At 44.7% G+C, this 27,715-nt stretch overlaps 2 protein-coding genes across 2 annotated transcripts; one reads left to right on the forward strand and one right to left on the reverse strand.

Annotated features, from left to right (window-relative positions):
• Positions 1-1,774: 1,774 nt before the first annotated feature.
• On the forward strand, positions 1,775-20,215 carry LOC115176794 (aggrecan core protein). The gene is made up of 14 exons (XM_029737085.1): positions 1,775-2,260; positions 8,627-8,709; positions 9,114-9,500; positions 10,166-10,340; positions 10,481-10,608; positions 10,697-10,990; positions 11,120-13,096; positions 14,289-16,379; positions 18,177-18,284; positions 18,413-18,571; positions 19,104-19,186; positions 19,452-19,596; positions 19,702-19,884; positions 20,038-20,215. Exons 1-14 carry the CDS (start codon positions 2,256-2,258, stop codon positions 20,163-20,165), a joined length of 5,946 nt encoding a protein of 1,981 aa, XP_029592945.1. The 5' UTR covers positions 1,775-2,255; the 3' UTR covers positions 20,166-20,215.
• Positions 20,216-21,165: 950 nt separating this feature from the next.
• On the reverse strand, positions 21,166-26,826 carry hapln2 (hyaluronan and proteoglycan link protein 2). The gene is made up of 6 exons (XM_029737084.1): positions 26,446-26,826; positions 26,181-26,285; positions 25,587-25,943; positions 25,292-25,408; positions 24,990-25,172; positions 21,166-22,025 (listed from the first exon to the last, which is right to left on the reverse strand). The coding sequence occupies exons 2-6, from the start codon at positions 26,257-26,259 to the stop codon at positions 21,748-21,750; spliced, it is 1,014 nt and encodes a 337-aa protein (XP_029592944.1). The 5' UTR covers positions 26,260-26,285; positions 26,446-26,826; the 3' UTR covers positions 21,166-21,747.
• Between the last annotated feature and the right edge of the window lie 889 nt (positions 26,827-27,715).

Raw genomic sequence — 27,715 nt, forward strand, 5'->3', positions numbered from 1 at the left:
AAGACAATTCATTTCACAAAAACTTGTTGGAGCTTTCCATCATTTCCTCTTGTCAGATGGTTTTTACCATTTCATGTCAAGGAATAAATTGTCTCTCATGCATATTCACTTGTAACTCCACTCCCACTTGTGTAGGCACCGCAGAGTGGACCTTTACAAATGGCAGAGAAGCCTGAGCTCTACAGTTTCCCACAAAATGCCTGTAGGTACCATGCAGAGAAGTCATTGCGTAAGGTTGAGAAATGACCTATCAATGCATTCATCAGTGACACAGCTGAAGAAGTATACAGTCTGTGAGATAAGCCAAACAGGTTCTCATTAATATTGATTTGAAAAGGCAGTAAAGTATTACAGCAGTGGAACAATCAGGTCAGTGATCAGATTTAATCCCAGGTGGAATGCATGTCTTTGTGCCATGAAGGGATATAGCTGAATGAATTGGGAAACGTTGCCTGGAATGAAAGTATTCCCAGAGCAAGTTATTTAAGTTGTAACATACATGTATTTTCTACAATTATGTTTTGGCCCTCACATCATTATCAATTATAACATTGACATGGATGGTCGCAATAACCAATAATGAACTAACTAGACATTGGGTGGGAAGTGCATGGCGAAAATATTGGGCGACTCTCTGAGCCAGCCTACCATCATATCCATGCCTCTGGGCCTGCAGTCCAACAGCGGCATCCGTCCCACTGGCTTCCCAGCACCCATGTTGACCGTCCTGCACCATGCCTATATGTTAGATTCCTCCACAGCCCGCCACTCGGCCGCGACTGTCAGCTGAGCAAGGCTATGAACAAAGCCGTATTCACCCTCCCCTCTTACCAAGACCTCTTGCTCAGCACTACTACCATGCTACACCCACTTTTCTAACTTCTGTCTGTTCATACCGTTGGACCATTAAAACCTCTGTGGGTGGCCAGCATCCACACTCTGTCCACAAGTGGTGAGCATAGCAGACATGAATCACGACTCTGACTCTGCAGCCTGTCTGCGAGAAAGTAAGGTCCTGCTTTGTGTCTAGTCGGAAATCTGTACATAATCGTTTCCCACATCATTTCAACCTGTATCATGTGTTTGACTTTTATAGGAAACTGGGTTAACTCTGGTGGCTGTGAAAGGACAAATAGTTCACCCACATACTCATATTGTTGTGCAAGTAATCCAATACAGGTCTTGATGAATCCCACAGAGATCTTGTTAAATTGGGAACTGAAATTGCATAAGCATCCAAATGGAACTCAAAGCAATGTGATTGTGACACTTGACCTTTGTTTGGCCTTTCATGTTGTCAACAGGTTGAGCAAAAATATCTGCTATCATCCACACGTTAATCAAGATTATCCCAGATTAATAACCCTTAATTATCCCTTTGTGCAGGGGCACATAACGAGGATAATTTTAGATTGTTCACCATTAGCTGTTAACCCTCAGTCTTGGATGAATTGCTATTTTCTTGCCGGGGAGCTTATAGGAGGAGTATTTTAATGAAGAGTTCCTCTCTCCTTTTTATGAGTGATCAGCGATGGTCATAACTGGTCATATTCTTCATGACAGGCAATGAATAGGCCTAATCAAATCACCATGATATGTGCTCTTCTCACTGAATTTGGAGCGAGGAAACAAATTATTAAAGTGGTTTACAAGTTTGGTTGGTCAATTTAAACATTTACACGATTGCTCTAAATAAAAAAATTGAAAGATTGAAAAACCAGCAGACTGAAGTGCTGTAGTATAGGTAACTGGAGTATGTGAATGGGTGCTGCTGGTAGCCTATAGGGCTATATTGCTTATCCCACTGCAGCATCCTCAGTGGCACCCTCTGCTGCGAGATGGTGTGGGATCGCAACTTTGAATTCAGGCTATTGACTTCTGATATTAATATCCACTAAAGTGATTCCTTCAACCTGCATGCTTGTGGGCGATTGATTTGTCCTTTTCGTTATTCATCGCGCAAATGGGAAAGTGTTCTTGGTCAGAGGAAGAAAGTGGGCTGTTCAAGATTTTGGTGTGCATAATTCTCTGCCCCCCTATCCCAATCCCTCTTTACTTTGCTTCCTTCGCTGGCGGACGGAGCTCAAGTCGTTCTTTAGCTTTTTCAATTCAACTTGGGGAATCCTCGTACCTGACAACCCATTGTCTAATTTCATTCGAATTTGGTGGAAAAATAATTATTAGAAGTTGCACCTGTCGAGTCTGCTTCAAAATACAAAGGTCCACAGAAAGGATACTTTGAGAGGGTCGTTTAAATGAGGTAGGTGATGGATTTGTAAATCATATATTTTTGGCATGTCCTTGGTAAATATAAGCATACATTTCTGTCGCAAAATAACACGTTTTGTTCATGAATTAGCCAACAAATGTTTTTTCGTTGTGTAAATCAAACATAAAATGCTCAATACATTTTCCCATAATTATAGCTATTTAGAGACATTTTCGAAAAACGTTTTAAACAATATAGCCTATATTTTTCGTCAGAAATATATAATAAAATATTTTCTATCACCTCTTTTAGCCTACTGTTATTGCTATTCTGTAGGTGAAAATGACAATTTTATGGAAGTTTATTTTGATATGAAGTTATTTTGACCACGAACCCACAATCTGAAGTATTCAATGTAAAATAACATTTTTCCTCATGCGTTGTTTGCTGAGCACAGTTAAGCAGGATCCAGACAGATTGTACCTGCTACAGTGCTGTGTAAGGATTCACTCCAAACTGATTTTATTAAGTAAATCGCATGGGGCAATGCACACTGTCGTTGTAGGCCTACTTGTACCTATAGAAATACAAGTTGTACTGTACTCCAAACTGGCTACATATGGACATTCTGTGACAGGGAATAAAGCATATTTTCCCCAACCAACTACTGTATTGACATTAATACCAGTGGCTTTGTTTAAACATATTGATTAAGACATACAGATCTCTGAACTGGAAAGGGAAAGAGGATACCTAGTCAGTTGCACAACTGAATGCCTTCAACTGAAATGTGTCTTCCGCATTTAACCCAACCCCTCTGAATCAGAGAGGTACAGGGGGCTGCCTTAATCAACATCCACCTCATCGGCGCCCGGGGAACAACTGTCCGTCAAAGGCTTGCACCTTTTGATGCCAGTTGATATTTGAGTGGGCTAACACAGATGTTTTGTGGAATGTCAAGTGATAGTTACATTGGAACAGGTAGTTAGTTAGTTGCTCTACCCCTCTCACAGTCAGCATACCTATTTGGCTAGTTTTCTTCATAGTAAGGGGCACTTACAATATATAGGCTATTTCATGACATCTCAGTGTTGATTTATCAACACCTCTGTTTCTAAGTTGATGTTGTCGTTTTAAAAGAGCTAACATCGACCCATACAGTACGTTGAACTAGTTTAGTACTATGCCCCAAGCAGGACCTTTCTGATACAGTATGTATGTCAACAAGCCTTGTACTTTTACATGGAAAAGTGGAACTGTAAAGGTTTACGTGTGAGAGAGCTCCCCAAGTCCAGTCTGGCCCCTGGATGTGCTCTTCACTCAAGCCCCAGGTAGGGACAGCCATGAGGAGCTCCCTGAAACATGAAGAGGGGTGTGAGGTGAGCAGAGGAAGTGACACGCATGCCCTACCCAAGTGGACTCTACTGCATGGAGTGGAGGGAGAGAGAGAGGGCAGGGTGAGTGCATGGCCACTCTGCTCTCCAAGAAACAGAATAATTCACTTCTGTTTGTCAGCTTGAAACTTTTATCATTTTTATATTTAAATATTCATCCAACCAGTCACCGGAAAAATGATAAGGAGGTCTGTATCATAGTATATGCCATTTAGCAGACACTTTTATCCAAAGCGACTTACAGTCATGCAAGCATATACTGTATTTTTGTGTGTGGCCCCTGTGGGAATCGAACCCACAAACCTTGGCTTAGCAAGCACCATGCTCTACCAACTGAGCCTCACAGGACCATTATTATTATCTCTTCCATAAAGAAAGTAGAGGCAAATAAAGGTGTACTTTGATGACACCTAGCTGAGTTTTAACAGAGCCGGATAATGCCCTAGTTGTCAGCCTGACGTTACTGGTCTCTTAATCATGTTCCTATGTATGATCAAGTAGCTATATCCTCCTTGCAGCCTGACTGTCAAGACAGACACTTTGATGCTGTGGTATCTGGCTTATCCTTCTCAGTTTGACTAACCTTGCAAATATGACTGTCCATTGCAAATATGAGATCGCTGGTTTCTAAATAGGTCATTGCACCATCTTCGTGCTGTTGACTGACGAGAGTGGTCTGATTTGGTGTACTGCTGTGAGAGTTGCCACAGTTTGTCTTCCATAAGCCCTTTAAGCGCTCAGAAGCTCTACATTTCTGCCTAATCAGCCCGTGGCACAGGCTACAAATTGGCCAGGGCCTTCTCCCCCCATCCACCTCCATGAGTCAGTCCCTTTGGCTGGAGTGGCTAACGGCTAAAGCTAATAGCAATATGGCTAATGTCACTCCTCAGTTGGACCTTCTGTTGTGTCCTGCCCTGCGGGAGGGGCACTGCTCAATCCCACCAAAGCTTCCTTCCTGTTGACTTTCTCTCTCTTTCCTCTCTTAGTGCACTCTGTACAATTTTGCCCCCCCATCTCTCTCTCTCATAGCCCCTTTCTTTCTCATTCTCCCCCCCCCTTTTTGCTTCCTACAAGCCTGGGCCTGTGAGGGGGTATGGGTTGCCCCTAGAGATGGGCAGATGGAGTCATTCGAGGTAACGCAAGGCAGGATTGGAGGATGGGCGTGGTGGTGGGGTGGAACGAGGCCGGGTAATGGAGGGTGGCAGACTGACAACGGTGGTGGTCGGTGCCATTTCCATGAAAGGAGGGGGAGTCACTCAGATTCGGGAACTATACAAAAATAATGACTAGGACAGCTGGTGTTTGATAAGCTACAGAGGAGAGAGGCTGTGTGGGCCAGGTGTGTGTGTTGGTGTTTACAGTATCTCATTATATTTGACCATAGAGAGTGACGTATCAAACCATTACTTAAGCCAAAAGAGAAATAATCTGTTACTAACCCTCATTGAATCAGTCCAAGAAAGTATAAGTCCACTTACAGAGGTACTTACACGCCCACACACTTCCCCCTTCCCACCACCATCATCCCATCACCAACACTGTATACTGCAGTCCTTCAGCCTAAAATGACCTTTCTTGGTCAGACCAAGGTGAAGTCATTGGTTATTCCAGCCACTTGTGATGCACATCTAAGCACTTCTGAGGTTGCCTGGGATGCGTCCTCCCCTCTCTCTCTCTCTCCCCAGAGGAAGCCCTCTCCCTCTCTCTCCTTGGAGTATGGAATAGTGTCATGGCTAAGGGCCATGTGCCCAACACAGGGAAGAAAACTACTGTGTGTGTGTGTGTGTGTGTGTGTGTGTGTGTGTGTGTGTGTGTGTGTGTGTGTGCGTGTGCGTGTGCGTGTGCGTGTATGTGTATGTGTATGTGTGTGTGTGTGTTAGAGTTTGGCGATATGAACAAAAATCCATATCATGATAAATTTACTGATTTATCATGATAATGATAAGTTGAACGATAAGTTTACAAGTTACTTTTTTATATTACACTTAAAACTACTTCTACCTCTTTGAATGTTGTGGCTACCATTGTCCCGTTTCATTTCAAACTTCACATTCCTCTAGTAAAGGCTACTTATCATTATTATCGATATCAGTAAAATGCCCTCGATAAATGGTTGGTTCGGTCTGTATCGATCATTTTGGGGTTTATTGTCCCAGCGCTAGTGTGTGTGTGTGCGTGTGTGTGTGTGTGTGTGTGTGTGTGTGTGTGTGTGTGTGTGTGTGTGTGTGTGTGTGTGTGTGTGTGGATATTGGGGGGTGGTGATGTTTTGGGTGTTGGGGGAAAGGAATACATATCAATGCTGTCTGCTTATATACTTAATTAACAGTCATAGGATTGAGGAAGATTGAATGGAGGGTAATTGAGCAACCGGACAAAAAATACTTCATTTTCCTAGAAACCGGAGCTGAGACAAGTAGGAGAGGGAAGGCTGCCAGTGTGAGTTCATTTGCTTGTCCACATTCTCTCCATCTACTGTTATGGATACTTCCACAGATCTGTCAGCTCCCCAATTTAATTTCAACTGACAGTTATGATGTGGATGATTTACCCAATGACTTTCTTCACAGGTTCGAGACAGTTTCGTTCATGTGCAATTTACCAACTTCTATCTTCACTAATCTCCACTGTATTATCAGAGATCACACTCTAACAACCCCCATGTTTACTAATGGTTTTACAGTTTATATTATGCAATAGGTCACTTTACTTCAAACTTTGAAAAGAGAGTTTTACATGGCAACTTTGGGTAATTGATCATTAAGCAACAATCGGATTACTACAAAACCAACATTAATTTCTGCCTTGATTTCTAGTTAATTTAGTTCTTCTTGACCTAATTCCAGTTCCTGATGTGATTTTCCACAATATCAGGATTCTATATAAAAGTGAAGCAACAATCCAGACAGGCGGTGTAGTGTATAGGTTGAGATTCTCTTCCTCTAACCTCATCACTGGGTGCTTGTAAAACAGCTTGTAAGAAAGACTAAAGGGTCTGGATGTGACTTTTACAGTTATTCGGCTTAATCTACAATGGGCTGTCAGTAGACATTTCCTCCTGCTTCTCCATTTAGCAGAATCATCATTTCCTCCTAAGTCAAACTTTAGGACATCAAGACATTTGAATTACAGGGATATATCTGCAGATAGAATAGTCATTATAAAGATAATTGGCCTGATGATACATGAATGCCACCTAGAGTACTAGATAGTTCAGGTTGAATAAACAATTCACGTTGACTATATAGCCGAAGTTAGACTTGCATTTGAATAAAGGCAATGTACTGTACACTCAGTGTACAAAACATTAAGAACGCCTGTTCTGGCCATGACATAGACTGACCAGGTGAATCCAGGTGAAAGCTATGATCCCATATTGATGTGTAGACAATCAGTGTAGATGAAGGGGAGGAGACAAGTTAATTAAAAAATGATTTTTAAGCCTTGAGAAAATTAAGACCTGGATTGTGTATGTGTGCCATACAAAGGGTGAATGGGCAAGACAAAATATTTAAGTGCCTTTGAATGGGGGTATTGTATTAGGTGCCAGGCTCACCGGTTTGTGTCAAGAAAGGCAACGCTGCTGGGTTATTCACGCTCAACAGTTTCCCATTTGTATGAAGAATGGTCCACCACCCAAAGGACATCCAGCCAACTTGGAACGCTTTTGACACCTTGTAGAGTCCATGACCTGGCGAACTGAGGCTGTTCTGAGGGCAAAATGGGTCTGATCAATAATAGGAAGGTGTTCTTAATGTTTTGTCCACTCGGTGTAGATTCTCTAACAGTGAGAAAGTGATCACTAAAGCAACCAGTGCACTGGGTTTGCAGCATGACTTCGCAGTTCATTCACCAACACATCCGGGGGGGGGGGGGGACGACTCTATTCATGTATACATTTTTGCATCCTTTAAGAAACGCACTGCTCATTTGAATACACCGGCCTGCTCAGAATGGGTAATGTGGCGGTCCTATCGAGTCAGTGGGGGAAATGTGTAGCTGTGTCTGTGTGTCTTTGGTGCGTGGGTAATGTTGATGGGTTGGGGGTGGTTGGGGTTTAACATTTCGGTTGCTCAAAGGGATATAATGATTATAAAGCAGTGGAGTTGGAGAAAGAGTTTTGTGCCATGCCATCCTGGAGGAATTTGGGGGACATCAGAATTCTGCTCACACTCGAGAGCTCCCAAAGTCTGACTCATGCCAGCTGGATAACACCAAGGCCACACAGACAGTTACTCTCTAACACAATCTAGTTGACTGATGCAAAAAGGCACAGCTACTTTATCGGCGCACACGTACGCACACACGCACACACACACACACAAACACACACACACACACACACACACACACACACACACACACACACACGCACACACACGCACACACACACACACACTACCTGACTAATGACACTCCTTGACTTAAAGAGATTTATATACACATGTAAAAACCCAATACCCCACAAAGACATATCCATAGTCTCATCAATGAACTTATTGGAAGCTTAACAAAATTCTGCAGAACTAAAGAACAATCCCTCACACTTGTCATACAAATCAATTTGTCAAAATGAAGAATGAATATTTGTTATTGCAAAAGGACCTCAGCTTGATCAGGACTGACGTTGCATGTGATGGATTAACACACCATCCTATCCGTTCTCAAGGTCTCTGCTAAATGTCAGCGCTGATGTCTTAGCCACAGCTTTTACTTTAGGGTCGTAGAGGCTGAGGTGGCTGGTGAAAGCTGGCCACTTGCCACTGTCTAGTAATATACTCTGAGGTTGATGAATGACTGAAAGCATGAATCAATATTTGTATATTTTTTTATCTTGTCTCTAGGTATCCAAAGAGGCCGCAGGACCCTCTGAGAGTTATTGAGGGAGTCATCCCTACCTCTTTGTCTCCTCTCACTTTCTCTACAGCACTTCTCCATTTGTCTATTAAGCTGTCACTATAATAATAATGTCTTTCTCTCTTTGTCTCTCTCTCCCCCTCCACCTCTCTTTTTCTCTCTATTGCAGATTGGAGATGCTCCTGTCTTTGCTGCTGTGTGCCATCTGTCCGCTCGTCCTACCGTCCTCCTCTACCCCCAGCCAAGCCTCAGGTCCGTGACTACCCCGTCATCTCTGGCTATACTGACATCCATTCAGTTATCTATGACCTTTGACTTCTAAGGGTATAGGGGCACTTTGTAATCACTCCCCCATCATTCATAGTTTTTGCTGACACAAACACACTCTGGAAACAATTTTAGAAGATGTGACTTTAGAAGCAGAAATCAAGGTTAACTGATGTGCCCAGGTGTGCAGAGGAAGTGTCTCATCCGGTATTTGTGTCAACAACACCATGACGGCAAGTGGTAACTGGCGAGACTTTTGAATGGGTTCCAGACTTTAACAAATAACATCAACTGCAACCTGAGACACGCCTCCCCCAATTGTTTTTAAACTGTGAACTTTTTGACTGTATAAAGTCAGCAATTTAACCCCTTCATTATGCACTCTCCAGATGACTCCAGACTCCTACAGGTGACCATCCCTATGACCCCTCCCTTATCTGCCGTCTTGGGGGGCTCACTTACCCTACCTTGCCTGGTGTCTCTGTCCCACCCGCCCCCCAACACAAATGGCCGCCGCGCCGTACTCTCCCTACCAAGGGTCAAGTGGAGCGTGCTGTCCCAGGGACACGAGACTGAGATCCTGGTGGCCCGAGGCGACAGGGTGAAGGTCAGCGAGGCCTACAAGGACCGAGCCTCCCTGCTCCATTACGCCTCCTCCCCAGCTGACCTCACCCTGAGGCTGGAGGGCCTGCAGTACAACGACTCTGGCTTCTACCGCTGTGAGGTGCAGCAGGGCCTGGAGGATGCCGACGATGTGGCTCAGGTCAAGGTCAAAGGTGAGGCTAGGGGTTGATGTCATAGATGTAGGGGATACTCAGGAGTGTGTGTGTCAAGGCTTGTGGCTTGTGATCCCTTATTGATGTCACTTGTTACATCCACTTCAATCAGTGTAGATGAAGTGGAGGAGGCAGGTTAAAGAAGGACTTTTAAGCCTTGATACAATTGAGACATGGATTGTGTATGTGTGCCATTCAGAGGGTGAATGGGCTAGACAAAATATTTAAGTGTCTTTGAACGGGGTATGGTAGTAGGTGCCAGGTGCACCGGTTTGTGTCAAGAACGGCAACGCTCCTGGGTTTTTCACGCTCAACAGTTTCCCGTGTGTACGTGGGCCAGAACCCCTGTGGAATGCTTTCGACACCTTGTAGAGTCCATGGCCCGACGAAATTAGGCTGTTCTGGTGCAACTCGATATTAGGAATGTGTTCTTTATGTTCTGTACACTTATTGTACATTTCTGTACCTTTATAATGTCATACAAATTCTGCTGAGATGAATTGGTTGTCCCACCCTATGCACCCAGCAAGTAATAGATTATGGATTGCCTGACCAGAGCAGTTTGTAACCTAATAAATCAGATATAGCCTACCCTTGTGAATGTAGCTGTAGTTCACACAAAATACTGAATCTGAAATAACGCCAAGACTGTGGACCTTCAACAGGGGTGGTGTTCCACTACCGGGACGCTTCCAGTCGCTATGCCTTTACCTTTGCGCAGGCCCGGGATGCCTGTGAGGAGATTGGGGCTCACATCGCCACCCCAGAGCAGCTCTTGGCAGCCTACCACAGTGGCTATGAGCAGTGTGATGCAGGCTGGCTCTCAGACCACTCAGTGAGGTAAGGGCCAGGCAGATAAAAGACCACTGTAAATGTTCTCTCATATCAAGTGGACACAGATAGAGAGATGCTTCAATAGACTTTCCCCCTTGTTATAACAGTTGTTTAACACTATGTAGTATTGACACTCTTCTCCACAGATATCCCATCCAGATGCCACGGGAGGGATGTTTTGGAGACATGGACGGGCATCCTGGAGTGAGGAACTATGGGCTGCTGGAACGTGATGAGCTGTACGATGTATACTGTTATGTGGAGAATATAGAGGGTAAGAAAATCTGTTATTTATTGGAGTATTTCATCAATTTGATCAAGTGCAGGTTATCACAATCTGATTTCTCCCTCCATATATACAGGAGAAGTGTTCCATGGATCTGCCCCCCAAAGTTTCACCCTATGGGAAGCTAAGGCCTATTGTCTGGCTCAGGGAGCTGAGCTGGCTACCACAGGTCAGCTGTATGCAGCCTGGAATGACGGACTGAACGCCTGCAGCCCGGGGTGGTTGGCTGATGGGAGTGTACGCTACCCCATTGTCACTCCCAGGGAGCGTTGTGGTGGAGGGGAGCCTGGGGTCAGGACTGTCTATCGCCATTTGAACCAGACAGGCTTTCCAGAGGCACACACTCGCCACGACACTTACTGCTTCCGAGGTAAGAGCTTTTGAAAGCATAGATATTGACGTTATACTGGGTTTCAGTAGTGGCATCCAAACTCAGTTCCTACTGTATTCTAAGTCATCCTCTGGCCTAACTTTTATTCATTGCCCTTGCATCTGACAGGCAACAGCAACACTCACACCGAATCTCCCCATGATTACCTGGCAACAGAGCCAGAGGACATCGGCCAGGACATTGTGACTCTGTCTGAGCCTCTGGAGGAATTCAGCCTGGGTCAGGTGACGGAGCAGGTGGTGAGCGAAGAAGCTCAGGGCTCCCTCACTGCCATCCCTGTTCCAGAGGAGCAGCACCCATCAGAGCATATAGAGGAGCAAGGGGCTGTCCCTGGAGAGCAGTACCCAGAGCAGGTGGCTGTCCCTGGAGAGCAGTACCCAGAGCAGAGGGCTGTCCCTGGAGAGCAGTACCCAGAGCAGGGGGCTGTCCCTGGAGAGCAGTACCCAGAGCAGAGGGCTGTCCCTGGAGAGCAGTACCCAGAGCAGGTGGCTGTCCCTGGAGAGCAGTACCCAGAGCAGAGGGTTGTCCCTGGAGAGCAGTACCCAGAGCAGAGGGCTGTCCCTGGAGAGCAGTACCCAGAGCAGGGGGCTGTCCCTGGAGAGCAGTACCCAGAGCAGGTGGCTGTCCCTGGAGAGCAGTACCCAGAGCAGGTGGCTGTCCCTGGAGAGCAGTACCCAGAGCAGAGGGCTGTCCCTGGAGAGCAGTACCCAGAGCAGGTGGCTGTCCCTGGAGAGCAGTACCCAGAGCAGGTGGCTGTCCCTGGAGAGCAGTACCCAGAGCAGAGGGTTGTCCCTGGACAGCAGTACCCAGAGCAGAGGGCTGTCCCTGGAGAGCAGTACCCAGAGCAGGGGGCTGTCCCTGGAGAGCAGTACCCAGAGCAGGTGGCTGTCCCTGGAGAGCAGTACCCAGAGCAGAGGGCTGTCCCTGGCGAGCAGTACCCAGAGCAGGTGGCTGTCCCTGGAGAGCAGTACCCAGAGCAGGTGGCTGTCCCTAGAGAGCAGTACCCAGAGGAGGTGGCTGTCCCTGGGGAGCACGGAGAAGAACAGGGGTTTGTTCCTGGAGAACACGGAGAGGACCCATTCACCCCCACATCCTTCCCCCAAGACCTGGAGCCCACAGAGGACACCTGGCAGCCAGTGAAAGAGGTCAGCAACCCAGAATCATATCAGCCTGCCCCTGAGGAGGCAAACTTAGACTCAAACTACCCAGTCACACCCTATGATGAGCTGAATGCAAACCCAACACTGTATCCACCTTCTCCTGAGACAAATTATGAATCAGGTGATCTTACAACTGCTCATGAAGACAACATTAGTAGCCCCGATCCCTACCAGCCCTTGTCAGAGTCAAACGTGGAATCAGGAGAGCTCTCTATAGAGGGTGTACCAGGGACTGCTCTGGAGGCCCCTGTGCCCACCACAGGGTATGAGGAGGTGGACGGGTCCAGTGATCCACAGCCCATGCCTGGCACAACCCCTGAGAGTGGTGAGTCTCAGTATGGTATTTCAGAGGAACGCCATCTGCAAACAGGGATCACCCAGGAGACCGAACACTACACTTTTACCTCTGAGACCGCAGGCTACAATGTTTCAGGAGTTGAAGCCACTACTAGTCATGACAGCTCTCCAGAGGAGCAACTGGAAAGTGGGCTGCCCACACCTCCTGAGGAGGACCACTCCGGAGATGAGCATGTCATCCAGGAGCATGTCACAGACACAGACTCGGTCTACCCAAGCACCTCTTACGACCTCTCAGGAGGGTCCATCAGGCCTGAGGGAGCCATCGCTGGGGGTGTCGAGGAGACATCTGTATCTTCCACTTCACCTCACGAGGAAACGGAGCTCTTCCCTGACCAGTCCACCACTCAGCCTCCATACTGGGAGAACACACCTGAATACCGCCTTACCAACTCTGTGGACCCCAGTGCCAGTGTCCTTCTCCCTGAGGAGCATACCACATCACTGGACTCATTGGTCCTCCAGACAGGAGAGAACAGTGGCTCTGCTACTGCTGAGTCAGGAGACCTGGCTACCCTAAGCCCAGTGGCGATGGACCCCTATGGACTGATCCCTACCTCTGAATATGGTGAGTCCATAGAGAAGCCTTTCTGTGCATAAGGGGTATTTTTTTATTTATGTAATGTACGGAAGATTTAGTGCAGTAATTATTCAGATGTGTATTTAATGGTATTGAATGACATAAAAAGCATGAGCTGGCGCACCCCTAAAAAAGGTGGTAGAGGTGCTGACTAATGGCGTGTAAATTGTATTTATTAATTTAACCTTTATTTTACCAGGTAAGTTGACTGAGAACACATTCTCATTTACAGCAACGACCTGGGGTATAGTTACACGGAAGAGGAGGGGGATGAATGAGCCAATTGGAAGCTGGGGATGATGTGGTGGCCATGATGGTATGAGGGCCAGATTGGGAATTTAACCACTGGGGTTAACACCCCTACTCTTACGATAAGTGCCATGGGATCTTTAGTGACCACAGAGAGTCAAGACAACCGTTTAACGTCCCGTCCGAAAGAAAGTCACCCTACCCAATCACTGCCCTGGGGCATTGGGATATTTTTTAGACCAGAGGAAAGAGTGCCTCCTACTGGCCCTCCAACACCACTTCCAGCAGCATCTGGTCTCCCATCCAGGGACTGACCAGGACCAACCCTGTTTAGCTTCAGAGCCAAGCCAGCAACATTGCAGGCTATTAAAAATAACAAATAAAATAAAAAGAGAGTCGCACACTTTGATAAACCACCAATATTTCAGCATCACTGTGCCTTCTTCAGGGTAATGTCATGAATGCTTGAACGTCTACATAACCTGGTTCAAGCATTCATGACATTACCTTGAAGAAGGCACAGTGATGCCGAAACATTGGTGGTTTACCCAATAAATTACCGGAAGCTTATACAGTATTTATTTTACATTGATTTAACTAGGCAAGTCAGTTAAGAACAAATTCTTATTTTCAATGAAGGCCTAGGAACAGTGGGTTAATTGCTTTGTTCAGGGGCAGAGCGACAGATTTTTACCTTGTCAGTTCGGGGAATCAATCTTGCAACCTTTCAGTTACTAGTCCAACGCTCTAACCACTAAGCTACCTGCCGCCCTGTATATAGACTGCAACTCTCTTTATTAAATTACATGAAAACATCGGTGCATACGTAATGTGTGATAACATTTTTTTTATTAAGAGCTGAACACTCAAGTGTAGACAGGGTTACACTAACTGTAGGCTTGAATAATGTTTGTGATCTGTTTCCTGGCAGCTTTTGACCCCACTCAGGAGCAGTCTGGTGTCACGTCACCCGACTCCTCTACCCTAGATGACCGTGTGGAGCAGGAGGCAGGAGGCACAGTGGACTCATTACTAGAGGTTTCCATGGGCTCCACTGACCTGGGTTCAGTTCCAACTGACGAAGTCCTCACAGTTACTTATAACACTGGCTCTAGTGAAGCCTCTGGGGTCCACGAGGGAATGCTTGACGTTACCCTCTTGACATCCCCCATAGTTATAACCTTTTCCCCCCCGACCCAGCGATCCGTGGAAGCAGAGGCCAGCTCCCCAGGTGACTTCATAACATTCATCCCAGAATCCAGCGTTCCATCTGGGTTTGATCCCCTGGAGGAAGGGCTGGAGAAGGTGGAGCAAGAGGGGTTGGGTGAAATCCCAGAAGTAGTCGAAACTACTACCCCAGAGACAGCTTCTGGTGAGGAGGGGAGTGGAGATGAGCAGAATGGCCAGGAGGTCAGTGGAGACGAGAAGAGTGGTCAGGAGGCGAGTGGAGATGAGGAGAGTGGTCAGGAGGCGAGTGGAGATGAGGAGAGTGGTCAGGAGGCGAGTGGAGACGAGGAGAGTGGTCAGGAAGCGAGTGGAGATGAGGAGAGTAGCCAGGAGGCAAGTGGAGACAAGGAGAGTGGTCAGGAGGCGAGTGGAGACAAGGAGAGTGGCCAGGAGGCGAGTGGCGAGGAGAGTGGTCAGGAGGCGAGTGGTCAGGAGGCGAGTGGAGATGAGGAGAGTGGCCAGGAGGCGAGTGGAGATGAGAAGAGTGGTCAGGAGGCGAGTGGAGACAAGGAGAGTGGCCAGGAGGCGAGTGGAGACAAGGAGAGTGGCCAGGAGGCGAGTGGAGATGAGGCGAGTGGTCAGGAGGCAAGTGGAGACAAGGAGAGTGGCCAGGAGGCGAGTGGAGACAAGGAGAGTGGCCAGGAGGCGAGTGGAGACAAGGAGAGTGGTCAGGAGGCGAGTGGAGACGAGGAGAGTGGCCAGGAGGCGAGTGGAGACGAGGAGAGTGGTCAGGAGGCGAGTGGAGATGAGAAGAGTGGTCAGGAGGCGAGTGGAGATGAGGAGAGTGGCCAGGAGGTGAGTGGAGACGAGGAGAGTGGTCAGGAGGCGAGTGGAGACGAGGCGAGTGGTCAGGAGGCGAGTGGAGACGAGGAGAGTGGTCAGGAGGCGAGTGGAGAAGAGGAGAGTGGTCAGGAGGCGAGTGGAGAAGAGGAGAGTGGTCAGGAGGCAAGTGGAGACGAGGAGAGTGGTCAGGAGGCGAGTGGAGACGAGGAGAGTGGTCAGGAGGTGAGTGGAAATGAGGACAGTGACCAGGAGGTGAGTGGCCAAGAGGGAGTAGAGTCCGGCTCAGGATCAGGATCAGGCGAGGAGCACTCTGCATCTGCTGAATCTGGAGAAAGCTCAGGGATCCTTGAACCAGAAGTCCCATACATCAATGAAACTGTCACTCCCATCAATGGCACAACTGTCAATGGCACAGATGAAAGCGAGCCTGAGTCGAGCACAGATGCACCCTCTACTGACATGGAGATCACGCTGCTCCCTGACTTATCCCAGACCCCCGTGCCCTCCCCCACCGTACCCCAGGAGTCCCGGGCCGATGCAGATCTGGAGTACAGTGGGGAGACCTCAGTCACGGAGGACCCTGACTCCATCACTCCACCCACTAAGGAGCCTGAGGAGACCTCCAGCCCGACGCCCACCACAGAGGACTACGATGACCAGACCACGACGGCAGCACCCCTATATCCAGAGGACTACGATGACCAGACCACGACAGCAGCAGCCCTATATCCAGAGGACTACGATGACCAGACCACGACGGCAGCAGCCCTATATCCAGAGGACTACGATGACCAGACCACGACGGCAGCACCCCTATATCCAGAGGACTACGATGACCAGACCACGACGGCAGCAGCCCTATATCCAGAGGACTACGATGACCAGACTACGACGGCAGCACCCCTATATCCAGAGGACTACGATGACCAGACCACGACGGCAGCAGCCCAGGACGTTGGTGAGGAGAAACTGATTACCACTCCTACTACTCCAAGATTTGGGAACATTTCAGGTAACGTTCAATGCAAGTCAAACCATGACAATTATTTGAACGCATGTGTTAATGCAAAATATAATTGCATACTTTCTACCATATACCTCACCTTAAATTACTCACTTGACTCTTGTATTTATTTGATGGTCTCATGCCTCCCCCACTCTGCTTAGTCATTAGAAGGTTAAAAAACATTGCTATCACATGGCAGTCAGAGTAAACAACTGACTCAGCAAAAGAAGGGGATTATCATTGTTTCTGTTGGAGGTAAACACACAGCAGGGGGAGCTGTCTCTGTTCATAGCAGCAAAGGATTGGGAACATAATATGCAGTGACCTCCAAAGGTATTCCTACAGTGACAATTTTGGTTTTTGTTTTGGCTCTACTCCAGCATTTTGGATTTGAAATGATACAATGACCATGAAATTCTAAACACTTCTACGTTAATGTGGATGCTACCATGATTACGGATAACCATGAATGAATCGTGAATGATGATGACTGAGAAAGTTACGGAGGCATAGATAACATACCCCTCCAAAAGTGTTTAGAAACATATTCTATTCTTATTTCCAATAAAAGTGACTCCAAAATGACACATTACATTATTCACCATTCATTTGTATTGGGCACAAAATAATCTGAAACACAACCAAAACAAATGCATCCAACAGGTTTGTAGTCACAAGCTTGATGTACTGTATTTAGTCATTGTGTGCTAGGAATATTGGACCAAATACTAATCTTTCAACTACTTGAATACACATAAGTGAATTTGTCCAAATACCTTTGGTTGCCCAAAATGGGGGGACTATCTACAAAAAGTGCTGTAAGTTCACCCGATATGTATGAAAATACCCTTACATAAAAGCTGAAAGTCTGTACTTTAAGCTCATAGTCATTGTATCATTTCAAAGCGCTGGAGTACAAAGCCAAAACAAAAATAAATAAAGGGGCAGTGCAGTCAAAAAAGGATTTCCTGTTTTTTGTAATGATATTTCCACACTATGAGGTCGAAATAACACTCAGAAATTGTAAAAATGATGATAATTCCCTTTTAGTACAAGAGCTTTTTTAGAAGAAAAAAAAAAATACCTGGAATTTCAGCCTGTTCAGGTGGGAGGGAGTTTTTGGCCCACAGCATGACATCACAATCTGATCTGATTATTCTGACCAATGACTAGTCATCTTTTATTTGCATATGTATCCTCTTACTTTAAAGGGGCTCTAGAGTCTAGACAATCCTATCTGCCAAGCAGGGCTGTATATGTAAATATATTTAAATTTGTATCAACAAGCTCACACAATCATACTGAGCGTTTCAATGGCAACAGGAGACTCAGGAAGTTATTTTCAAGTAGTTATTTTCATTTATTAGACATACAGTGATGATCTAAAAAATAAAATGTAAAAGACTGCATGGGGGCATTAACAAAATGGCATGGTAAAAAAGAGCATGGAAGCATATGTGCTGAAAACATTTGAAAAGGTCAACTATGTCTAAAATTTCCTCAGCGCAGGGGCTTGAATTGGTAAAATTCAATTTTCTATAAGCTGAACTCTGGCCACTGTAGACCTATAGTCAGTCAGTGATGATGAGTACTGTTGGTATAATTGCTCCCTCCAGTGGCAGTTAAATAAATTCCCATGTAAATCAACAATAAAGTGAACCCGTCGTATCTGTCCTTTACATTGACACTATGTATAGGTGATTCAAAAATTGAACACACACACATAACAAAAACATTTTAGATATGGTGTTACTGTATTTACATTGGTGCCAATGCTTGTCCTCTCCTACGTTTGTGTCTCAGATGCCTGCCTAGATAATCCTTGCTCCAACGGGGGAACATGTGTCGACAGTGGGTCTTCAACCAAGTGCCTTTGCTTGCCCACCTATGGAGGAGACATGTGCCAGACAGGTACAGTAACAGATTTCATGTTTAGTTTTTTCAAAGATAATGTTGAAATAATGAACATATCGCTCCCCCTTATGTATATGTTTGTCTCCTCTGTGTGCGTCTAACCTCTTCTTCTTCATGTTGGTCAGACCTGGAGGTGTGTGAGCCGGGTTGGGAAAAGTTCATGGGCTTCTGTTACCGACATTTCACCAAGCGTCAGGGCTGGGAGGTGGCAGAGCAGCACTGCCGTTTGTGTGGCGCTCACCTGATCTCGGTCATGACCCCTGAGGAACAGGACTACATTAATGGTACAGCAGGCCTGAAAACATGTTCTTTGATCTTGTAACAGACAGCTCAGAGTGCTCTGCATAACTTGACCTGTGTAACCCTCATCCGTGGATTGTTAAAAAGGTGTAATTCAATCACTTAAATGGGAAAATTAGTTAATTTAACTATTTATCATAGCTTCATTCAGTGTGAACAGAACTTACAGTCCTGAAATGCATAAACTGAATGCGTAATGACCCCTCTGTAACCCCAGTACCATCTGTGAGGAATATTTTGTAAACTAATTTATTTATTTGTTTAAAGGTTGTATGGTCCAGGGAAGACGCAACATTGTCTTCTTTCATGTCATTACCTGCCATTCACTCATTTTACCGTGAAACATGGGAGGGCTTTGATGTCAGTGTTGATATTGTGTCTGGAAATATGGAGGAGATGATTATTTAGCATTCCTCAGTTGTTTCCCATGGCCTGTATTCTTACAGCGGCCCCTACTTGCTAGTGAGCGAGTGTTTGCAGTCCCAAAGTCACAGTGAGCTCTCTCTTTCCCTTTAGATAAGTACAGAGAGTACCAGTGGACGGGACTGAATGACAGAACCATAGAGGGAGACTTCCGCTGGTCTGACGGGAATCCCCTGGTGAGTCTCACATAGTCGGTATTCCCATCAAATATGTCTAGGTTCTCCATACACATAATGTTATTTGCATGAACGTGCCTCTGGGATTGTATCCCATTGGTATACAGAACATCCTCACTTATGTTTTGTAAGACCTGATGCAAAAATAACCTCCTCCTGGTATGTGATCTGCTTCTCAATGCTACTTCTCAGCTACTGTATATGTGAACTAACAGTATTAAAACTCCTCTACTTCTTCATCATCCTTCCCATCTTTCTCTGCCAGTTGTATGAGAACTGGTACCGGGGCCAGCCGGACAGTTACTTCCTGTCTGGAGAGGACTGTGTGGTGATGGTATGGCATGACGGGGGGCGCTGGAGCGATGTGCCCTGTAACTACCACCTCTCCTACACCTGCAAGAAGGGCACCTGTGAGTACACAACCATAACCACTACGGTAGTGTAGCATAGAAGTCCTCAATCTCTCAGTATGGTTTTAATGTATTTGCACCCCTAACAACATTATTTCTGTTCAGCTTTCTGTGGCCAGCCCCCCGTCATTGCCAATGCCAAGGTGTTTGGTAAGTCGCATCTGCGCTACGAGACTAACTCCAAGGTGCGCTACTACTGTGAAGAAGGATTCCTCCAGACACAGAACCCCGTCATTAAGTGCCTATCCAACGGCCAATGGGAGGAGGCTTTGATCACCTGTCACCCTGGTGAGGACAGACATTCATTCTATTGACTGACATAAAACAAAATGAATGTATGATGTGTGTGATAGGTCTCTAATGTTATCATTGTATGACTCGCTTAAGTTATTTTGTGCTCTACTGTGATAATGACATGGTGTAACTGCTATGTTTTTCCAGCCCTGACCGACTTGGCAGAGCGAGAGCAGAAGGTCACAACGCCACCCTATCAGAACGAGGGGGTGGAGGTGGTGGACACAGCCACGGAGAAAGCCACTTCAGAGTTCTGGGACATCAAGTGGAACTAATAAGCTCATCAAACTCAATATGCCCCTTCCCTCTGCCCCCTTCCCTGGAATCCTATCAACAGACTTGATGTTACTTGGACCTAGTGCCGATCGATCACACTTACAATAAGAGTACATCCCAACATAAGGCCACGATTAGAGGAAATGGATCAAATTTGCAAAGTACAGTTTGTCATTGGAATGAGCTTTAACGAAGATGTCCCATCCATCATTGCGCTTGTTTGTTGTATAATGATATGTGATTGTTGACTAGTGAAATTCTTTGATATCCACCTGTGCTACGACACTGTTGGATTACTGTATTTGACTGTGAGTAACATATATTATGACATGCTTATGATGGTATACAGTATGATTTTGATGGAGAGTTTTAGTAAAGTGCAACCTAAATCTCAACCTCAGCTGGTCTGACATTAACCGAAGCCACTTTCCCACTCTCTGCCACAAAGACAGAATTAAGATGTCCACTTTCGTATGCTTTTGTATAAGAAAATCTCCTTATCAATCCATATCTTCTTAATTCCCACAACACAAAGCATTTTCTCAACATGTCCTCTTATCTGGTGCTTTGTTTTTCAGGTGTCTTATGAACTTTGGACCCAATATTAGAAGCCAATATCCACTTTTAAAGTACTTGGTTTGAAAATAGCCAGAATCCAAAGTTATTTTTTTATACTCTCGTAAAAACGTAATCACTAAGATACTAGGAAGAACATGTGAAAATGTCCACAATGGTATTTCCGTTTTCATGCATCAGTGATGTCATTGTCTTAGTTCCAGTGGAAGTACTACCGTACGTTGGTAGTGTTTAACAGTAATTAAATAATGCTAATTGTAAATCCCATTTGTGACTGCACAATTGCATATTGAACTTGTTATGAAAGAAAAAATGTAATTGTAAAACTAATTAAAAAGGAGATGGATTACATGAAAATAAGAAAAATAGAGTTTTTGGAGAGTAGAAAATAAATATCTAATAAAATGAATTGATTACAATGTATTTATCCATGTGAATATGGTTGCATTTTAATTATATTTTCATGCCACATATCAAATACACTTTCAAGATATTTTATTGTATTACAGTTATGCTCAGTGCGTATACTTTCTCCCATTCTGTTATTTACACACTCTCTTACATCAGCTAAGAAGCTAAAAGCAGCATTTTAGGAATTTGTCATTGTGTAATAACTATCCTGTTACACTAGAATAGTGCTTCTTGGATAACAAAGTTCACGAAACGAATGTTACACAAATGCAGGAAAACATGTACAGCAGTTGTTACCTGTAGCAGTAAAGCTCATAAAAGTGGCAGGCTTTTGTTGATGTGTCCCATGGAAAAAGGCATTAAGCCTTTGAGGTTTCCTGTAATAACATATTGTAGTATTGCAGAAAAGCGCAGTGCTACTTGTATCTTTTTGCCGTTGTTGAGGAACCAGTTCCTAGCCTTTTGACTACCTGTATCTGCAAGCCCTGCGTACTGAAACCTGTAGGAGTCACTGGTAGTCTTCACAATGGTTCTGCATCTTGGATCTATGAAGTCAGTGGAAGTAGGCTCCACACGCTATGGGTCTCATGAAAGCTACCTGTAGCAGTAGGCACCATAGAGACGCAGGGTCTTGTTGGGGTACCCAAAGGTGCGCACCCCAGCCTCGTGAATACCGCCACAGCGCCCTCTAGGGGTGGTGATAGGGAAACGCACACTGCCGTCCTTCAACCAACCTCCATCACAGCGGTCATAGCTCAGGAAACGCCAGGCCGAATAGAGCTGTCCAACCAGAGCTAACTCTGCTCCCTCACCCCTACACGCCTGCATTGCCTCCCCAAATGTGAGTGGCTCTCCAACGAAGAACACAAAGCCTGGAAGAGAGGAAGGAGAATGCAAGTTCTTTAACCTGCTAAAGCAGTGTTCCCCAACTGGCGGCCCGTGGTCCGAAATCGGCCTGCGGGTGATTTTATTTGACCCCCCAAGCTTTGAGCATTTTTTTTATTGTTGGACATAAAAGACTGTAAAACACCAGCATATCAGCTCCAAGTGATTTTAATTTTGGAAATCTGTTCCAAAGTATATTTGTGATCATATATAAATGTAAGCAAGGTTTAAAATGATTATGTTTTAGTCAAAAGTTACATCTGTTTGGGCTTCTTGCTGTCATTTTTTGCAATCTACAAATTATTTGTAAATATGTCCCTGCCCCCTGACCATCTGCTCAAGAAAAAAAATCGTCCCTCTGCTGAATCTAGTTGATAATCCCTGTGCTAAAGCATAAGAAGTAATTTGTTGTATCAGTCATTCTGGATCTGAAAAGTTGATATGCACTCACAACCATATCATTACTGTTATTTAAGTTAAGTATGGTGCTGTATCCACCCTATATGGCAGCGATCATCAACTAGATTCAGCCACAGATTTTTTTCATAATTATAATAATTACAAATAGTTTGTAGACTGGAAATTGACCGCAGGAAGCCCAAGCAGATATAACATTTGACTGAAATATAATCATTTCAAACCTTGCTTACATTTGTATACGATAACATACAGTTGAAGTCAGAAGTTTACATACACATTAGCCAAATACATTTAAACTCCATTTTTCACAATTCCTGACATTTAATCCTTGTAAAAATTCCCTGTCTTAGGTGAGTTAGGATCACCACTTTACTTTAAGAATGTGAAATGTCAGAATAATAACAGAGAGAATTATTTATTTCAGCTTTTATTTCTTTCATCACATTCCCAGTGGGTCAGAAGTTTACATACACTCAATTAGTATTTGGTAAACTTCTGACCCACTGGGAATGTGATGAAAGAAATAAAAGCTGAAATTAATCATTCTCTCTACGCCTTTAAATTGTTTAACTTGGGTCAAACGTTTCGGGTAGCCTTCCACAAGCTTCCCACAATAAGTTGGGTGAATTTTGGCCCATTCCTCCTGACAGAGCTGGTGTAAATGAGTCAGGTTTGTAGGCCTCCTTGCTCACACACACTTTTTCAGTTTTGCCCACAAATTTTCTATGTAATTGAGGTCAGGGCTTTGTGATGGCCACTCCAATACCTTGACTTTATTGTCCTTTTGCCAATTTTGCCACAACTTTGGAAGTATGCTTGCGGTCATTGTCCATTTGGAAGACCCATTTTTGACCAAGATTTTACTTCCTGACTGATGTCTTGAGATGTTGCTTCAATATATCCACAGAATTTTCCTCCCTCATGATGCCATCTATTTTGCGAAGTGCACCAGTCCCTCCTGCAGCAAAGCACCTCCACAACATGATGCTGCCACCCCCGTGCTTCACGGTTGGGATGGTGTTCTTCGGCTTGCAAGCCTCCCCCTTTTTCCTCTAAACATAACGATGGTCATCATGGCCAAACAGTTCTATTTTTGTTTCATCAGACCAGAGGAGCCTCCAAAAAGTACGATCTTTGTCCCCATGTGCAGTTGCAAAATGTAGTCTGGCTTTTTTATGGCGGTTTTGGAGCAGTGGCTTCTTCCTTGCTGAGCGGCCTTTGGGGTTATGTCGATATAGGACTCGTTTTACTGTGGATATAGATACATTTGTAACTGTTTCCTCCAGCATCTTCACATGGTCCTTTGCTGTTGATCTGGGATTGATTTGCACTTTTCGCACCAAAGTGCATTCATCTCTAGGAGACAGAACGCGTCTCCTTCCTGAGAAGTATGACGGGTGCGTGGTCCCATGGTGTTTATACTTGCTTACGATTGTTTGTACAGATGAACATGGTACCTTCAGGCATTTGGAAATTGCTCCCAATGATGAACCAGAGTTGTGGAGGTCTACAATTTTTTGGTCTTGGCTGATTGCTGTTGATTTTCCCATGATGTCAAGCAAAGACGCACTGAGTTTGAAGGTAGGCCTTGAAATACATCCACAGGTACACTTCCAATTGACTCAAATGATTAGCCTATCAGAAGCTTCTAAAGCCATGACATCATTTTCTGGAATTTTCCAAGCTGTTTAAAGGCACAGCCAACTTAGTGTATGTAAACTTCTAACCCACTGGAATTGTGATACAGTGAATTATAAGTGAAATAATCTCTCTGTAAACAATTGTTGGAAAAATTACTTGTGTCATGCACACAATAGATGTCCTAACTGACTTGCCAAAACTATAGTTTGTTAACAAGAAATTTGTGGAATGGTTCAAAAATGAGTTTTAATGACTCCAACCTAAGTGTATGTAAACTTCCGACTTCAACTGTACCTGTATGTCTCTCTATTATGGGTTGGAATACTTTCAAACATATTTCCTAAATGAAAATGTACAGTCTTTTATGTCCAACAATAACAAAATGTAAACTTATTGGGGAACCGTGTTATATGATAACCACCCACTATCTTTATAATTCAACATTTCCACTGTTTTTATTTTCCGATTACAGTGGATGTTCTAATGTCCCTAAAGGGCAACTAGTTTCCACAGATGGACTTGTTTACAAGTGGGTCTGAACAACAGCCTTTATTGTCCATCCCCATCCTCTCAGGACCATTAACGAGGCCACTCCTATGTATCGCCAAAGGTCACCCTGTTGCTATGGAAGGTTTACAGTCAGAATAACATAAGACTGTTCTCAACACAGTCTTTTGCCAATACTATAATGTAATTGCATCCTTATTAATGTTTGATTATATGTTGGTTCCAGACAATTTTTAAATGTACCACATCGCCCAAATCCAATTGAACTCCTTTTAATAAGCAGCATCCCAAATGAAAAAGGATGGAACTAATTTGGCACATGAAGACTATACTGACATTGCTATTTGACAGCTTCACAAGGCACCAAAACCCATTCAGCTGACCTGTGGTTCTAGAGGTGAAACAGAAGGCATCAAAGTGGTCCCGGATCCTGTCCCGGGGGCCATAGCTGCGAATGCCAGGTAGCAGCTCCCCCCCACATGCTTCTCGTGGGTGCAGGATGGGGTAGTGGACTGTCCCATCGATGAGCCATCCTGCGTTGCACCAATCCAGACCCTCTGTCCAGGCTACACAATGAGAATGTGTTACTGTTCACTTTGTGAAAGTTAGCCTTACATAAACCTCTATGGCATCAGTAAAGGTACAGAGTAAACTGTCAATGTTTTGCTGATTGAATATTAAATACCTCTGTATAGCTGCTTGAATGTGGCCAATGTGCCATCCTGTTCAGCACAGGCCTCCTTAGCTTCCTTGTAGGTGAATTTGTAACGGCCATTTTTGCTCTGATATGGAAATACTATCCCTAAAAGTAAATATAAGTTGTCTCTTTTTATGTTGATGTTAAGTTACACAACATATCAAAAACTTTGTCTGATTTGCCTTTTTTCCCCAAAATATATTTTAGTCTGAATAGCAAGCAATAAGGTTTCTTTACAACATTTGAAATGTTTAGAAAGGTTACATGAATCATCATAATTTACCTTCTATCCTCAATGTAATGATGACGCTCTCATCCTCGATACCGTTGATCAGCTCACAGCGATATCTACCATCGTCTTCTAGTTCCAGGTTGCTGAGTCGTAGTGAGGCATCCATGGCATGAGCCTTACGAAGCGAGGCCCGTGGCCCAAGCAGGCCATAGGGTTTGTGGGCTAAACCGTTTGAGATCATGACAATGTTCTCGCTTCCACTACGAAGTGGTTCCAGTTTTGTCCATTTCACCTTGTAATGGCTTGGTTTGAATCGCAGTACACATGGCAAAGTGGCATTTCCTCCCCGAGGGCTGGTTACTTCAGCATAAACAGGAGGCTCAAGCAGATACTTCAGTTTCTTTGTTTCTGAGGGAATTAAAACAGCTTCCTTGTAAGATCATTCCTCCATTATTCAAAAATCAAAGTCTCATACATTACATTGGGTAAGAATTATTTTATGGTCATCAATAAGCAATGTCACTGACCTATAGCTAGTGGCCTTCATGAACTAAATTGACCAGATTCAATAGATGGATACAATTCTCCATACTCTCCTGTCATAAGCTAAAATAACTTTTATACTCTGAAAATGCTAAAACATACCTTGTCTGTTTGGGAGATAAATAGCAGACGTCCAACTGAAACAACTTGCGGTTAGTATCAAAATAGCAGCACAGTTCATAATGAAGCAAGTCACCCTCCCTGTCCCTGTAATAGAATAACAGCATTATCTGATTTAGAATGTTTACATAATGTGGTAAAGCATTTTTGATTGTTCTACTTAGTACAGTTTTATACATAGAACATTTGCCCCTAGGAGGACCAATACAGCTCAACAGACACTAAAAGAAAATCCCAAAGCTCTAACCTGCAGCAGTTGATGAGATGAGGATTTATTTTTCTCTTCAAAACAGCGGTGACGGATCACCTTTGAGGGTTGTTCAGTCAAACATGACCGTTTTCCGTTAGTGGGATAGTTCGAAAGCAAAAATATCTTTATTTTTCTCTGAGCCCATTTCTGCCACTGTGATCTCTCCTCCCTTTGACCCCAAAGGTCTCTCTCTCTCTCCTTCCCTTGACTCTCTCTCTCTCTCTCTCGTTCTCTTGTTCTCTCTCAGACCAGTGCTCATGTGTCTCAGGCCGTGGTGGACAGTGTAAACTGGGTTGTTCTCTGTTCTGCTCCAGATGTTAATGAGGATGTGATGTGACAGGCTGCCATTGTGTCTCTCTCTGCCTCCATCCTTTACTTATCAATAAGGGACAAGTGAGAGGAAGTGAGGAAGAGTTGCCCGTTTTCAAAGAGTTTGAACCTAGAACGTGTCTGTTTACTGTATTTATGTAATAGAGAGACAGTTCGAGAAAGGGATATTTATACATATTTAGTTTTGAATCTGGTATTGTGTATGGGTAAAACAGCAGTATATCCCCATGGAGGTAACCATGTTGCTGGTCCATGCTGTAACTTTCAGTAGCAAGGCCTACTGCTACGTCAGCCACTCACTGCTGCGTCAGCCACTCACAAAGTTTAGATTACTTACTAATAACTGTATATGGTTCTTAAATTGCCACGTATACACGGCTGCCTATCAGATTATGTGGTGCTAGTGCTTGTCGTAGCCTATAGCTTTGCTTTAATGGATTCATATTTACTTTTATTTGGTCGTCATTTTCTCATGTTAAGCCTAACCTTTATGTTTCATGAAGCTATAGGCCTACGGTGTCACAATGCTGCTATTTAGAATGATGGCTGGCAGCAATATTGTATGTACTTGTACAGCAATTAAAGTTGGAAATTTAAACATTGCAGATTCTAAAATAAATGTTCCATGTAACAGCCCTGATGTAGATTGGACAACACAAACACTTTGCTTGCCACATGTGGACATTAAAAAGGAGGGTTACTGTCAAAATGATAAAAAAGGTGTGAGATGATGGTCGCATTGGCACCCAGAGCTCGTGGGACCCCCACCTCGCGGGGACTACGGGGGTTTCCGCTACGCCAGTGAGCTCAATTTATCATCTCAAAACCTTATTGATGGCAAGCCTGCCTGTACGCTGAGGCCCTTGTCATCTTGCAGGGAGGGAGGAAGCTGTGTGAGCCCTGGCTTACTCTGGCCCTGTGGCCCCAGACACAAGGG

The sequence above is a fragment of the Salmo trutta genome, chromosome 37, assembly GCF_901001165.1.
Source record: "Salmo trutta chromosome 37, fSalTru1.1, whole genome shotgun sequence".
In the NCBI taxonomy this organism is placed as follows: Eukaryota; Metazoa; Chordata; class Actinopteri; order Salmoniformes; family Salmonidae; genus Salmo; species Salmo trutta.